General features: G+C 40.7%; 1 protein-coding gene across 7 annotated transcripts in view; it reads right to left on the bottom strand.

Annotated features, from left to right (window-relative positions):
- CDK14 (cyclin dependent kinase 14) overlaps nt 1-16,758 on the bottom strand; it is a 357,378-nt gene that overhangs the window by 107,238 nt on the left and 233,382 nt on the right. For all 7 annotated transcript variants that reach the window (XR_012774172.1, XR_012774170.1, XR_012774171.1 and 4 more), the window contains one exon: nt 13,776-13,824. Coding sequence is in view for 4 of the 7 variants with exons in the window: in XM_075492799.1 (XP_075348914.1) it covers nt 13,776-13,824 (49 nt within the window). In the remaining 3 variants the exon portion in view is untranslated. The remainder of the gene's footprint in view (nt 1-13,775; nt 13,825-16,758) is intronic.

The raw sequence follows: 16,758 nt of genomic DNA, 5'->3' as shown, positions 1-16,758 counted from the left end.
CTTGACAAAATTGCAATGAGTTTTGGGAGATGATCACAGGAGATTCTCACGAATGGCAATATCTGAATACCTATGATTACCATCCTACTGCAGAAAAGGTGATGGTCAAAATTACGCTGAAAAACCCATATCAAATCGTCATAAAATTCAGTAAAATAAGTATTTGTTGTAAGGTAAAGATACTTCGTGACGTTTGTACCACTGCAGAAACCTTTAAGTTTGTAAGTCTTTGGCTGGCAACAGAGCCAAATGGGATAGGTTTTGAGATTGTCTTGAACTATCTGCAGAGGTGACAAAACTCAGTAGCATTATTCATATTATTACACTTATTGCCTGTCTGCACCATCTCCCAAAATTATATACGTTTCTGAGACCCTAAGATGAGAATCAAAGGAACCGCTGAATTAAAGAAAATTATCTGTAATACGTGACAAAAAGCAGCGGAAAATATGAAGCCACTTAAGACAACAGCAGTTGCTTAGCACTAAGCACTTTTGAATGCCAGCCCAATTCTTAAGGTGCCTATCGTTTGGGCTCTCATGCTGGAAAACACTTGCCTTTAACGGCTACATACAAATAACGAGAGACCCAGCAGTAAGGTCTACTTCACTTATATTACTGCCTTCACAGTATGTCTTCAATTCCTCAGACGAATATTTTTAAAACACATCTCAGAGACTCAATTTTGTCAGCAATGTCATTATCAGCAGAGAGGCTAACAGTACAGAACTCCAGCAAGAAGGCAGAATTAGGAATGTGAGGATATAATGATGCCTGGTGCCTCCGATCAGAACGTATTAGACTTCAAACCAAGAAATGAACACAGACACTATGGCAACATATGAGTAACAGACTACCAAAAGCATAATTCTGAGAAATTAATAAAATGTTGGCATGAGGAAATGCATAAGGAGGAAAGAACAACTGGAAACATCTGAAAAGAGTTGATCAGTAAGTACTCAAAAATGTTAATGAAGAACATACTCTAAAAAAAAAAAGTCATACCTGGAAACACCAAATAAACATGTCTATCTGATATACGTCTCAATATCTTAAGGAATTCTTAAGGAATTAGTGAGGATAGCAAACAAATGTAAGGCACCTTTTAAAAGTCTTTCCAGGAAATCTACACAAGAAAAGTTAGTTCTCTTTTCTTGTTTTTCTTTACAGGCTTATTACTGTAGATAAGTTACTGTACCGTTAGCTAATTTTGCTCTGCATTCTGAAGTATTGTACTAGACTTAAAAATATACGTATATACATATACTTCCTTTCTGGTTTTCAAATAAGGAAGAGAATCTTGGCAAATATTTGCTGGACATTGACACGCAACAGCAAAATATAGACAACAGAAACAAACCATAGATAATATGGAAGCAAAATTAGTTTTAGGAAAAAACTAAGACAAAATGGCAATCAAAAGAAGAGATGACTAATGAACAAGGCATCAGATAAATGGATTATTTTTAAAACTGGACTTAATCATTGGTGGAACAAAGCAAAAAGAGATAATGTTTGATGCAATTTCTCTAAAAAATCTTGCTCTGTGGACAAACTCCAAAGAGCTGGGATGTGATACACTATCTCATAGACTGAAAACTGGCTGACAGACCATAAGCAAAGGGTAATGATGAGTGGCAATGTACTGAGTTGGAAGGGAAGTGTCCAGCTGTGTGCCAGAGGGATTAGCGTTAGTCACAGTTTTATTTAACATCTTTATTAATGAACTGGACTAAGGGATACACTGCATACTGAATCAATTCTTAGATGAAACTAAATGTTGAAAAAAACACGGACGATCAAAAAATGAGTATAAAGAAGCTAATAGAAGTGAGATACGGGGGCAGAAAATCCACAAATAAGATAGAGCATAGAGAACTACAAACAATTACTTCCAGGGAAAAATAACCCAAAATATGGATAGGTTCAGAGATAATGATGCCAACAAACTCTAGTCCAATGCCAGAAACTGAATTAGACGTTGCAGAAGACAACAAAGAACATCCATGTACATTGGGGCTGTATTTTCACAGCAGTCATGGATGGGAAAGGTATAGGAGGGCAGCAATGTAATTTTACTAATGAAACAACATAGAGTTATTAGTACTTTGAAAAAGGGGACAAAGGCTTCTGTGGTCCAGTTTAGAAGGTTTATTAATATTTTCAGCTGGGCCAAGAGGATGTAACACAATACATAAAGCTTAGCAACACAAAAGAGGGGGAATTTAGAATAAAGCAAAAATAAATTTAATGTCAAGATAAACATTCTCACAATGAAGTCTGTTAGGAATAACCTCCCCCCATATTTATAAAGGTTGTAACATTTGAGCAATTTACAATTGCTCCAATTTGAAGGAAACTTTCAAATATAAATTGTAAAGAATTTTTCATCTTGGCAAAGGATAAATAGAGAAACTCTAGAGATCTTTCTCAGTCATTGGCTTCAATCAGCGTCACATAAATCATCACCATAAAGCTGACAAAACCTGCAGTGCACTTCAGCTTAGCACTAACCGCTCCTGAGCTGGGCTGAGAACTTTGCCTTTTGCACTTTTGCAGCTGAGCCCCTTTATGGTGCCAGAAACGTATAAAACGGTACTAAGTGGGTGCAATGTACAGTAGTAGACACAAAAAAGGCACTTAAGTGTAAACAAGCACCTTCCACCACCCTGAAATTAATTTAATAAACCCCATTAAGTAGTGAAATAAACAAAAAAGCAGTGTTAGGAAAATATTTGTAACAAAAATTCTCGGCCTCTGCCGATGTCTCTCCAAGCGCAGAGGGCCCGCCGTGTCGGCTCCAGCGCTCCCCCTCGCGCGAGCAGCGCTGCGGAGCCGCCGCGGATGCCCACCCGCCGCCGCGCTCCCCCAGGCCTCTCCCAGTGGAGAACGCGTGTTCACGGCCCACGGCTCCTGCACCTGAGGGGTGAACCTGCCTGCTACCCAACACTGGAGAAGTAATAAATTTACTAGCTGGTAAATGACTTCTTGTTTGTATCGCACGTTAACGTAGGTTTTGTCTCGATAAGATTCCCAAGGTCCCTCAGGCAAAAGATAATGACTGATAAAGGGGTATTTATGGGAAATATGAAACAAAAAGGGAAATGAAAACTGTTTTTTTCAGTACAGCAGTATCACTGCAAATCATCAGGAGACAGAGGCAGGTTTATATGCCTCTAAATCACAAATACTTGTACAAAATCCTCTCATTTTGTGCCCGGTTTCCATCCTTGTTCCCCTCAGCATGATTCTTGATCACTCCTCAAATGCAAGTGAGGAGACAGCCCCAGTGCAACCTCCACATACTTGAACTGCACACAGTCGTACACATAGAATCCACCTTTTGCACAGGTAGAGTTTTAAATCCTTATTGCTTAGTTTTATCCATCAGAAAGGTTTTAGCAATGACAACACTAAAACTTTTTGTTCCTACTGTGCTTGAGAACTTGAATATTCTTTCAGTGGCACTACAGACTACACTGCAATGAGCAATGCTGATGAAGGGGCAGGAGGTGAAGGGAATAACAGTGACAATTAGAAGAGAGTTTTGTCTTTAGTCAAAACCCCACTAAGGCAAAGATTTTCTTAAAAACAAAAAAACAAACAAAGAAACCTCAAACCAAAACCCCTTCCCAAGTCTCAGCTCTAAACAATTCCATGGTCTGTGTCATGCTTGAAATGAAATACAGACTCAAAATACATGGACTCATCTCTATTCACTCGTTTTGCTTTCTTCAGGAAGTTTTCACTGAATAACAGTCCCAAAATAGGCCAGTCCATCCTGGAATGCAACTTTTAAACAACCTGACCTCAGGAAGGGAGGTCTCAAGTACAGAGGCCATCTTGTTAATGGAAGAAATTCCCAGCTGTGAGAATAAAGTGTTATTTATATAATAAATACTGCCATGTTGGGGAATTATGAAGTAGTAGTCCTATTTATGCAGAGCAGAATTTGTTTTCAACTGCACCTTTTCTTTCCAACCTAATTTCTCACAATGCAACCCATTATGACAGAAAGATCTGAAAAAGCTTTTTATATCCTACCAAATATACACAAGGATAATTAGTTCTCTTTTGTTATTCTTCTGTAAGGGTTTATTATTGTGGAGAAGCTTTTGCAAATTGAAAGAGGTTGGACTGCATTCTGAAGGCAGAGCTGTTCTTGGTTTTTATTGTCTAGAGATAATTGAACAGAAAAGTTCAGGAAAAAAGGTGAAATATAATTCATTATGAACTCTACAGGAAGATCAGATTACCACATCTTAATTCTTTTTAGACCAGTATTTTATAATCACATTCCACAATATGTTAGGTCATGCAATATAGGTGAAGCTTCATACTAGATGGAAGCAACCGTCAATGCAAGTTTTATTTCCTAACATTATAAGCATTTCTACAAAATTTATAAATCACAAATTATGTAGTAAATATTCTCCCTATAATCTTTAGGTAGTTTGACAACCAGTGAAGAAATTCAGTGTTAAAGTCTCCAAAGAAGTTAATTCACTATAAGTGATAGTTACATTATTTCCCTCAAACACTTCCCCAAAGTACCCTCTAATACTGACCAATTCTATTTTAAGAATTTTAGGGATCCGACTTCTTATATAATGAGCCTGCTGGGTTTCACTTTGCCATTGCTGTTACATTCCACACTTTTAGCTAATTTCCAGTTAGATTGGGAATTAAAGAGCCACTGGCTTGTGTCCATCATTGTTCCATTGTCTGGCTCTACCTTTAAAATTCACATCTCGTGGAAGCTGGTGTAGTCAGTCAGGTGCAATTATTTTGCCCCCAATCTACCATCTGTGGCTTTTTGGGAGGTTTGAGTTGGAGTTTTTTGCCTCTGTTCCTTCTGCCTTACAGACATGAAGTTGGCTGTGCAGATGCTGGAAGAGTGTTCTTCTTACTTCTAGTAACCTCTACTTATATAAATTTAATTATAATGTACGTTTTGAGATAAGCCTCTTTGAAGACTTCTAAACCCATATTCTCACTCTTCCATGCCAGGATCTCAAAACATATATATGAACACGCTAAAGGGCCAGACTGTGCCTGAAAGACGGAACAGTAGATGGTGAAAGCTTCATTGTGTTTAGAAAATTAAAGTTGTTCTCTTCCAATTTGGGAGCACAAAGTCCAATGTCGTGCTCTGTTTTACAGTTTCTATGGCAGTTTCTGTGTGACAAATTCCTTAATTTCTTTGTATCTCTACCCCCCCCTCTATAAAATGCAGTAACAGGACTTCACCTCAGAGAAGTTTAAGTACACATGTAAATCCTTCCAAGACCATATACATTGTTCTTTAAGGTGTAGCTTTCAAAAGTACTAAGATGTCGAGAGGAAGTACCTCTGCAACAAAACCAATACATATTTAAAAACAAAAGGCTGTATGTTTTGCTCCACATCTTAGGTCTCATGTTTATCCTAAGTACCCTTACAACAATTTTATTTCAAATGGGACATTTTTGTATCATCAACAGCCTTCAACAAATTAAATCAGGAAGTTAAAAAGGAATTTTTTTTTAAGATTAGAGATTGCTGCTTTTTGAAGCATGCTAATAAAGAAAGAAAATTTATAGAATGGATCACAGTCTGTCCACATGTTAAGTTTCATAGCTGAATTATAAACCCTTTGGAATATGATGTCTGTCCTCGTTTCAGCTGGGATAGAGTTAATTTTCTTCCTAGCAGCTACTATAGTGCTGTGTTTTGGATTTAGTATGAGAATAATGTCAATAACACACTGATGTTCTAGTTGTTGCTAAGCAGTGCTTACACTGGTCAAGGACTGTTCAGCTTCCCCTGCTCTGCCAGGGGCACAAGAAGCTGGGAGGGGGCACAGCCAGGACAGCTGACCCCAACTGCCCAAAGGGCTATTCCATACCATATGGCTCAGTATAGAAACAGGGGGGAGTTGGCCAGGGGGCAGCGATCGCTGCTCGGGGACGGGCTGGGCATCAGTCAGCAGGTGGTGAGCAATTGCATTGTGCATCACTTCTTTTGTACATTCTTTTATAATTTTTTTTTTCTCTGCTTTCCTATTAAACTGTCTTTATCTCAGCCCACGGGTTTTACTTTTTTTTCCCCAATTCTCTCCCCCATCCCACCAGGGGACGAGGGTAAGCAAGCGGCTGTGTGGTGCTTAGTCGCCAACTGGGGCTAAACCACGACAGTCCTTTTTGGCACCCAATGTGGGGCTCGAAGGATTGAGATAATGACAGATCTGACCAGAGTGTGTTAAAACAAATTTGTTATAAGCATTCATTATATATAGTTTAGTAGTCACTGGTCACAATGTTGATTTATTTGCTCTCAGAGTTGTTGTGCTTGTTCTCAGTTGTGTTATGTAACACCTTACTTGCCATGTATACTGTTTATCAGTATTTATGTGCTGGTTATCACCTCTGGGAGGTGGATTAAGGTTATCGTTTTGCTGTACTGTGTAACACTGGCTTATGGTATGACCAAATTGTTGGTCATGAGATCAATCTCTTATTTGTACTCAGCATTGCCATCACCTCTGTATTTCGGAAGCCATGTATCAGAAATTACTCATAATTACACTTTTTACTTTTTCTTCTCAGAGAGCCAACCTATGGGGGAGACACCTTCCTCCATCTTCCCCTTCCTCTCCAGGCTAATTACAATAGCTCTTGAGAATTTTGAATAACCTTGGGATGTTCAAACCAGTATGGTCCTATTGCTATGTTTCCTGAAAGCATGTCAGGTCTTGCTTAGGGTTAAACAACTATTTAAGAATACTGCGGTTACTCCAACCCCCAACGACAGGCACTGTGGCTACTCCAACCCTGGCGACAAGCACTGTGGCTACTCAAATGCCGTCAACAGGCATTGCGGCTATTCCAACCCCAGCGACAGGCACTGCAGCTACTCAAACCCTGGCGACAGGCATTGCAGTTGCTCCAACCCCCGCAACTGTGGCTACTCAAACCCCGGCAACAGGCACTGTGGCTACTCAAACCCCGGCGACAGGCACTGCAGCTGAACCAGAGAACCAACCCGTGGTGGTATCAGTTGCCCCCATACACAAGAAGAAATCTTGGAAGCGAAAGTCAGCTCGTTTAGTAAGGGATGAAGAAGCTTCTCCTAAGAGGGAGCAGGAGGAAGAAGCATACTGCCCCAGCAGTGAGAAGGCAGACTACTCTAAAACAGGGCCATCATGAGAATAGGAGGAGGAAGAGGAAGAATTCCTTGCTTCCCCCTGAGGAAGAACTTGGCAGAAGGGTTCCTCCTCTTCCTTGGAGGGAGAGAAAGAACTCATAAAAGAGACATTAACCACCCGATCTCTGTCCCTGAGTGAGCTGAGACATATGCAAAAGGATTTCAGCCGTTGTCCAGGCGAACATATTGTCACCTGGCTGCTCCGATGCTGGGATAATGAGGCCAGTAGCCGTAGCCTGCAATTAGAAGGTAAGGAAGCCAAGCAGCTGGGATCCCTTTCTAGGCAAGTGGGCATTGACAAAGTGATTGGAAAAGGGGCACAAGTCCTCAGCACCTGGAGGCGACTCCTGTCAGGTGTGAATGAAAGATATCCCTTCAAGAAAGATGTTATATATCACCCAGGCAAGTGGCCCACCCTGGAGAGAGGTATCCAGTACCTGAGGGAATTAGTTGTGCTGGAGGTGATTTATAGTGACCTGGACAACGAGCAGTTATCCAAAGATCCAGATGAAGTCAAGTGCACACGACATGTGGCAGAAGTTTGTACGGAGTGCACCATTGTTGTATGCCAACTCATTGGCAGTAATGACCTGGCAGGACAGGGAGGGACCAACGGTGGATGAACTGGCTGGCCAACTCCAGCAATATGAAGAAAGTCTCTCTTCCTCCCTTGTCTCAGCTGTGGAGAAACTGCCCTGGAAGGTCCAGCAACTCAAAGAGGATAGGTCCTACTCCCCACCTGTACAGAACAGCATCTATGGACCAGCATATAGAGGGTACACACCACAGGGCACCCTGTGGTTTTACCTGCATGACCATGGCGAAGACATGAGGAAGTGGGATGGAAAACCTGCCTTGACCCTAGAGGCACAGGTATGTGAGTTACAAGGGGAAAAAAAAAAAATCACACAAGGGGATTTCCAGGAAAATTGCTGCTCCAGTTTCCAGTGGACAGTTCCCCAGACAGAGCAGAAGGGCTGGTTTTACTTCTGATCTTAATGAAGGAACTCTTGACTCATATATACAAGAAGTGGGTAACGAATACTATGACCAGGACTAGAGGGGCCCTCCCTCCAGCCAGGTGGAGGAAAAGGAAAACCAGGTTTACTGGACTGTGTGGATTTGATGGCCTGGCACATCAGACCCAGAGGAGTATAAGGGTCTAGTGGACACCGGTGCACAGTGTACCCTAATGCCATAAAGCTATATAGGGGCAGAACCCATCTGTATTTGTGGAGTGACAGGGGGATCCCAACAGCTGACTGTATTGGAGGCCGAAGTGAGCCTAACTGGGAATGAGTGGCAAAAGCCCCCCATTGTGACTGGCCCAGAGGCTCCGTGCATCCTTGGCATAGACTCCCTCAGGAGAGGGTATTTCAAGGACCCAAAAGGGTACCGGTGATCTTTTGGTATAGCTGCCTTGAGACGGAGGAAATTAAACAGTTGTCCACCTTGCTCGGTCTCTCAGAGGACCCTTCTGTTGTGGGGTTGCTGAAGGTCAAAGAACAACAAGTACTGATTGCTGCTACAACAGTGCACCAAAGGCAATATCGCATCGACCGAGACTCCCTGATTCCCATCCATAAACTCATTCGTCGACTGGAGAGCCAAGGAGTGATCAGCAAGACTCACTCACCCTTTAACAGTCCCATATGGCCAGTGCGAAAGTCTAATGGAGACCGGAGACTAACAGTAGACTACCGTGGCCTGAATGAAGTCATGACGCCACTGAGTGCTGCCATGACAGACATGCTAGAATTTCAGTATGAACTGGAGTCAAAGGCAGCCAAGTGGTATGCCACAACTGATATCGCTAATGCATTTTTCTCAATCCCTTTGGCAACAGCGTGCAGGCCACAGTTTGCTTTCACTTGGACAGGCGTCCAGCACACCTGGAATCGACTGCCCCGGGGTGGAAACACAGCCCTACCATTTGCCATGGACTGATCCAGACTGCACTGGAACAGGGTGAGGCTCCGGAACACCTGCAATATATTGATTACATCATCGTGTGGGGAAACACAGCAGAAGAAGTTTTTGAGAAAGGGAAGAAAATAGTCCAAATCCTCCTGAAAGCCGGTTTTGCCATAAAACAAAGTAAGGTCAAGGGACCTGCATGGGAGATCCAGTTTTTAGGAATAAAATGGCAAGATGGACATCATCAGACCCTGATGGATGTGATTAACAAAATAACAGCCATGTCTCCACGAACTAGCAAAAAGGAAACCCAAGCTTTCTTAGGTGTTGTGGGCTTTTGGAGAATGCATATTCCAAATTACAGTCTGATGGTCAGCCCTCTCTATCAAGTGACCTGGAAGAAGAACGATTTCAAATGGGGCCCTGAGCAACGACAAGCCTTTGAACAAATTAAACAGGAGATAGTTCATGCAGTAGCCCTTGGGCCAGTCTGGGCAGGGCAAGATGTAAAGAATGTGCTCTATACTGCAGCCAGGGAGAATGGCCCCACCTGGAGCCTCTGGCAGAAAGCACCAGAGGAGACTCAAGGTCGACCCCTAGGCTTTTGGAGTCGGGGATACAGAGGATCCAAGGCCTGCTACACTCCAGCTGAAAAAGAGATCCTGGCAGCATATGAAGGGGTTCGAGCTGCTTCGGAAGTGGTTGGTACGGAAGCACAGCTCTTCCTGGCACCCTGACTGCTGGTACTGGGCTGGATGTTCAAAGGGAGGGTCCCCTCTACACATCATGCAACTGATGCTACGTGGAGTAAGTGGGTCGCACTAATCACACAACGGGCTCGAATAGGAAACCCCAGTTACCCAGGAATCTTGGGAGTGACCATGGACTGGCCAGAAGGCAAAGATTTCAGAATATTGCCAGAGGAGGAAGTGACGTGTGCCAAAGAGGCCCCACTGTACAACAAACTACCAGAAAATGAGAAGCAATATGTCCTGTTCACTGATGGGTCCTGTCGTCTTGTGGGAAAGCATCGGAGGTGGAAGGCTGCTATATGGAGTCCTATAGGACAAGTTGCAGAAACTGCTGAAGGAAAAGGGGAATCGAGTCACTTTGCAGAGGTGAAAACTATCCAGCTGGCTTTAGATATTGCTGAACGAGAGAAGTGTCCAGTGCTCTATCTCTATACTGACTCATGGATGGTGGCAAATGCCCTGTGGGGGTGGTTGCAGCAATGGAAGCAGAGCAACTGGCAACACAGAGGCAAACCCATCTGGGCTGCAGCATTGTGGCAAAATATTGCTGCCCAGGTAGAGAACCTGCTTGTAAAAGTACGTCATGTAGATGCTCACGTACCCAAGAGTCGGGCCACGGAAGAACATCAAAACAACCAGCAGGCGGATCAGGCTGCTCAGATTGAAGTGGCTCAGGTGGATCTGGACTGGCAACATAAGGGTGAATTATTTATAGTTTGGTGGGCCCATGACACCTCAGGCCATCAAGGAAGAGATACAACATACAGATGGGCTTGTGATCGAGGGGTGGACTTGACCATGGACACTATTGCACAGGTTATCCATGAATGTGAGACATGCGCTGCAATCAAACAAGCCAAGCAGTTAAAGCCTCTGTGGTATGGAGGACGATGGCTGGAATATAAATATGGGGAGGCCTGGCAGATTGATTATATCACACTCCCACAAACCCGCCAAGGCAAGTGCTATGTGCTTACAACAGTGGAAGCAACCACCAGATGGCTGGAAACATATCCTGTGCCCCATGCCACTGCCCGGAACACTATCCTGGGCCTTGAAAAGCAAGTCTTGTGGTGACATGTCCTATTAAACTGTCTTTATCTCAACCCATGGGTTTTACTTTTTTTTTTCCCCGATTATCTCCCCCGTCCCACCAGGGAGGGGAGGAGGGTGAGCGAGCGGCTGTGTGGTGCTTAGTTGCCGACTGGGGTTAAACCACGACATGTCTCTAACAGAAATGTTTATACATCCTCAGCTACAGATGTGCAAGCAACAGCACTCTAATAAAGCACACAGATAAAGATTTACACTAGAAAAAGAGAAAATCCTTTACATTTCAAATATAAATGATACATAATTTTGAGGCATTGAGTATTTCCTATTATAGTAGAACCGCACATATGAAGTGCTGAACTCTATGTATTGTCATTGCTTTCGGTCTTTCAGTCCATTTATGCTGAAAAATTGCAAATCCTTTATGCACGGAGCATTGAAAATGTATAAATATTTTTGAAGAGTTTTCTTAGAAATTAAAAAGCTGTGGTCTTGAGACAGCCTGTGATGTGATCATAACTTGTGTCAATTATGAAGTCTCAGAGATTGAGCGTTTGTTTTAAGCAAACTGGGTTTTGTTCTTTTTTTGTATTTTATGAAAACAGAAATTTCATGCAATGTTCTTGAAGGAAATATAAGATAGCAACTTTTAAAATTCAAATCTATTATTGTACTTATTCATACACAGGAGATACTGCTGGGTCCAACTGCTGTTAAAATACAGAAAAACACTCAGTCCATGCCTCCAGAATGGATGGAATAGCGTGCCAGTATCTAGTCACATTACTTACGCATATATATGCCCCCAAGCAAACACATTCACATCAATATTAGTTTCCTTGTCCCTCTTTCCCAATCCAGATCTAATTGCCTATGTTGTAATATAATTGCTTCTTACAAGCTTTTGGATTTCATTAACTACTTTCAAAGAAAAAATGGACTTGCAAGTTTGTTCATTGTTAAAGGACAGAATATAGACAATTCTAGTGACTTACTTTTTAAAATGAAAGCTGTGACTTTCAGGGAATTACATTATTCCAAGCAGTAAGACTGAGGTAGAGTCAAACATTGCAAGATGCCTCCAAGCATCACAAGAACTGGCAAAACTGTTTGAGATATTCACAAAAGCCAACTATAAGTGAAGCTAATCTTCCTGTTGCTCCCTCTAGAGTAAACGGGAGATGGACTCTTCCACGAAAGCCACCAAATTAGGCTCCTAGTCTGAACTGGACAAACCAGGAACTTTTCTATAGACTGTTGAAAGTCAATTAACTCAGGTAGGTGACACTTTGTGAAGGTGAACCTTTGTGAAGGCCTGCACTGGCTTCAGTGCCAGCTTTATGTGTCTCAGTGCAGGAATCAGAAAGTTACTCCTAACCATGGAGGATCCAGTAGTAATGCAGAGCAAGCTACAGGGTCATGAAAGATGCCTGGCACTGCAGAAATACAGGTTCTGACTCAAAGGATGAACATTGATGGTATCAGATTGAACAACTAACACCTAATTTTAACTATGATCCTGTTACATTAAGAGATTTCTCCTCCCTCAGGTAAACACAATTTCAAAAGTTTTGTTGTTTTGTTTTTTTTTTTAAATGAAAAACACCTTTGTGCTTCAGTCCAAAACACTGGACCAAATTGGTTTGGGAAGGAGCAGATGGAGAATAAATAACAGAATGGCAAAGTGAGTATAAACCTCATCACATCTTGGGCAAGTGGCCATGCTATGAGTTTTAAAGCTGTAGACACACTCCATTGCTAATAAATTAGGATATTGAAAAAGGATTTGGACTTCTACTCTATTGGTAACTTTTTTTCCTTATAACAAGGAAGCTCTTTCACCAAAACATTTTGTATCTTCAACTTCAGTGGTGAACTTGGAGGAAGAGATGCTTCAGTCTCCTGCTGACTTACCTCTTGAACTCCCCAGTAAACTACCAACAAGACAGCCAGTTGGTACCAACAATAAAATTTGGAATGAGTATCAGAAAGAAAACAGCAATGCTGGTGCAACAAAGGCTTAGCCTTGTTGCAAAAAACTTTGGTCAAAAGAGAGTGGAGAAAAATTCTAACAATTTTTCTGGCAAGACAAGTTGTTGACATAGCTGTTATCCTGCTCATCCAACTCAAACTGTGTATGCTTTCTTCAAAATATGAAAGTTGTTAATCACTCAATACAGTGCTGCCCAAATATCCTGTCTACAAAGATTCTTCACGTGCTGAGAAATCTTCTAGTAAACTTTACACAGATGATTGGTTAGGCATTCCTGGCTTACTAGGCAACCTTTCTGGATTTTGAGCACAATACCTTTATATCAGTGTCCATCTGACGTAAACGTGACAAAATTCAGGAAACATTAAAAGGAAAAAAAAAAAAGGCAGTGAATTCACATTGACTTTTTTCAGTCATAATAATTAAAATATACAACAGTATGGTCATCAGCTCACAGCAATGACCAGATGGACCTGGCAACAGGAGATGATTATGTGGAAACAACACTCAAAGTTGATTAGAAATATATTCTTTAAAAGTCTCTTAATTGTTATAGTGGAACAGAGAAAACAAGATACAAAACTGATGACCCAAAGCAATAACACAGCATCTCCCAATGAGCTCAATACACTTGCCAACTGATATCCCCAAGAAGAAAATACTACGCTATACAGTTTCTCCCCATTTACAGGTAACTGACAATTCAAAAACATTCAAGACTGGCAGAAGCAGGAAAGAATAATACTTCAGTTAATTCCACATTCATACTGTAATTAAAAAGGATAAAGCCATTTTAAGTTAACTATGATAACTTCAGCTTGGCATGAATGATATCCTTGAAGAGTCAAAAGAGTAATTAATAAAACCCAACTTACTTATTCCATGCTTGTCTAAGATTTTTAGGGCTGTACTGTGTAAACCGTTCTGTAAAAAAAAGAAGAGGCACATTCAATTATTTACACTAAAACCAGGATTTTTTTTCAAATATATCTATCTACTGTCAATTTTCATAATTTCATCATTTCTATGTAACTACTGCAGCTCAAGTCCCAAGACAGGGAAAGAAAACCAGCATAGAAGCAATTGCCACACAAAGAGGGAGGGGAAAAAAACCCACAAAACAGAACCAAAAATACCCCCCAAACCCCCAACTTGTTAAAAAAACCCAAACAAACCAAAACAAACTATTATGACATAAAGCTCATTTACTGTGGTATCACCAGAAATGGAAATTTTTACAATTATTTCTAAAGTAGTATTTGGCTGCTAGGGGAAAAAAAGAAGCTGGAAATCTAAAATTTTTTTTTCTTCATTACAAATACGATTCTCTGTGATCTCACTGTCGTGTTTTTATGCTTCTCAGAAGGTGTAAGAGTAAGTGTGGGTCTGTGTGACACACAGGGACACACAAAACATGATGGCCACGTAAGAGTTCATTTTCTACAGAACACATAAACAATGAGTAGAAGTAACAAGTACAATGACAGCTTATTTACTCAAACATTAAGTTCTTAAGTTCAGATATAAGTACTTTCCCTCTCATATCCAAGAAGATGCTTGCTCTGCAATAGGACTCTAGTTGGCAGAGGAGGATGCTACGAAATCTGCTGCAGAAGTGAACAGCCAGTACTCTGTTAGTCCTTTGAACAGGAGCTAAGTGCCTCTCAGGAAGAAAAAAATGCAATCCAGCTGGAGAATATAACAACAGTTTCCATGAAGCCTCATCGCACTGAAATCCTACCATATAGACTGGTACTCACCCTGGCCACCTACCCTAGTGTGATGGCATTAATTGCTGTGAAGAAGTCCTAAACTTACAAAATACTCCATAAAATCTCAAAAATTAATTTTGCTTCCTCTCCACCCATGAACATGACATTTAATAGGCACACTGTACAGTTACAACAGTATTTTATATATATATATATGCATACACATATGCATGCATCTTACTGTGCAAAACAACTGTAAATGTTGCGAGGGGTTGTGTTCAAATTCCTGTATTTGTGTACTTCACTTACATGAGTTCTAAAGTTGTTATATATACTTCATACGTAGTCAGTTCTAAAGATGCAACAACTATGCAAAAACTACGGCACATACAAAATCCTAGCGTCAATGTGGATGATTTTGTTTCTTACACCTTTTTCTTTTCTTTAACTAAAAAGTTTTATGCAGAAACTTCAACTCTCACTGACATTGCTATCAGAAGTTTTTGCTAAGTGGTGGACCTGCAAACTGTGTCTGAGGGGCACTTCATATTTACAAATTTTGTTGCTTTGACCATACTGATGCAGTTAAAGCAATGAAATCACTCCCTTTTAGATATGTATGACAAGTGTACTGGAAACTGGAAGCTTCATGACTATAACTAGTTTCAGCACCACTATAAATTACAAATATCACTTATGTAATATTGTGTCTGAATTTACTCCAATAACTTTCTTAGCAAAACCCCCAAATGCTAACTACATTATCCTACTGTTAGAGGCTTTTGGATTTAGATAAACATATGAAACAAAAGTTTGTCAGGTTTTTTTTTTGCATTATCAACAGAAAGTTTCTGCACTTGGAAAATATTTGACTAATGTAGGTGATCATTAAAGTAGCACCCACTTGACTTCCCAGTGTTACTTTCACTATAAGAGGAATGAAGATATTTAGCTAAGAAAAGAGATGACTCTCAGCAAATTCTCAGATGTGCCACCATTACACTGTTCTCAAAAAACTAAAATTATTAGGTTGAATTTTTATGAACTATATTATACAGTGTTATAAACATTAATTTGTTATTAGGATTAGGATATGGCAAGAAATAAATTATAGGTCACATGGTACCTTCTACTAACAGAAAATATATTGCTCCATAACTACATCTCCCCAAATAAAATATTTTCATTGCCTATTTTGTGCATATTTCTTAACATATTTGAACTAATTTCTGATATGTCTTACTGTTGAAAATGCCACCATTTCTTAACTATTCTGTTAAGTCTCGATACTGCAACAAGTGCAGAATGTAAGGGTTAAAGAGGAGAAAAAAAGAAGTTGCTGGGTACATTCTTAAAGAGAGCAACAAGTGAAGAGGTTTCCTTACAACTTTCTGTGTGCACACACTACAACAAAATAACTTATCACACCAGAGGCATCCAGATTAAAACTACAGGAAGCACCAATTTATTTTTATCTCTATTATACATTGCATGCAACGCATCTACTACAGATGTGCCAATGCCCCGAGGCAGGTCTTTAAATCAAATGGGCAAAGCAGTCAGGATCATTCTTAGATGCAGCCATGGTTCAGCACCAGTAACATGGCACTGGAGTCAGTGCCTGTGATTATGTTTGATTATGTTTTAATATCCAAGAGTACAAAAAAACCCTCAGTACTGAAGTACATGTTCTGTTCTAAGTAGTTCAAGCATTGTATTGTCATTGAGAATATGACCCAAACTTACAAGGGAGAGGAACATTACAATTCAAATTGTACCTGTTGTTTACTAATTCAGCTTCTGCTCTCCAGAGGAAAAGCTTGAGCCCCAGTAAGGTCAACACCCAAGTTGCACTGGCCTCAGCAGTACCTGATCTCACCCTTGAATTTCAATTTACAAATGTGAATTAAAAACACATATGCAGGCAGATACATACCCATAAAAACTGGAAGAAAGTAAAGACTTTCTATACTTTATAAGTAAATAGTCCAACCATAACACTGTCCATTCATTTATGACAAAGGACTGAAAAGTAAGATACAGCTAGACAGTGCTGTACAACAACAAGCCTGAGATACCCACAGGGAGTTCAGCTAATAAAGTGCAGATTTGCACATTAATCTATTTTGGTGCAGAAAAGTGCTGG

This window comes from Mycteria americana, chromosome 2 (assembly GCF_035582795.1).
Source record: "Mycteria americana isolate JAX WOST 10 ecotype Jacksonville Zoo and Gardens chromosome 2, USCA_MyAme_1.0, whole genome shotgun sequence".
In the NCBI taxonomy this organism is placed as follows: Eukaryota; Metazoa; Chordata; class Aves; order Ciconiiformes; family Ciconiidae; genus Mycteria; species Mycteria americana.
Note: the sequence above shows the minus strand (reverse complement) of the source record. Positions and strands in the feature narration are given on the sequence as shown.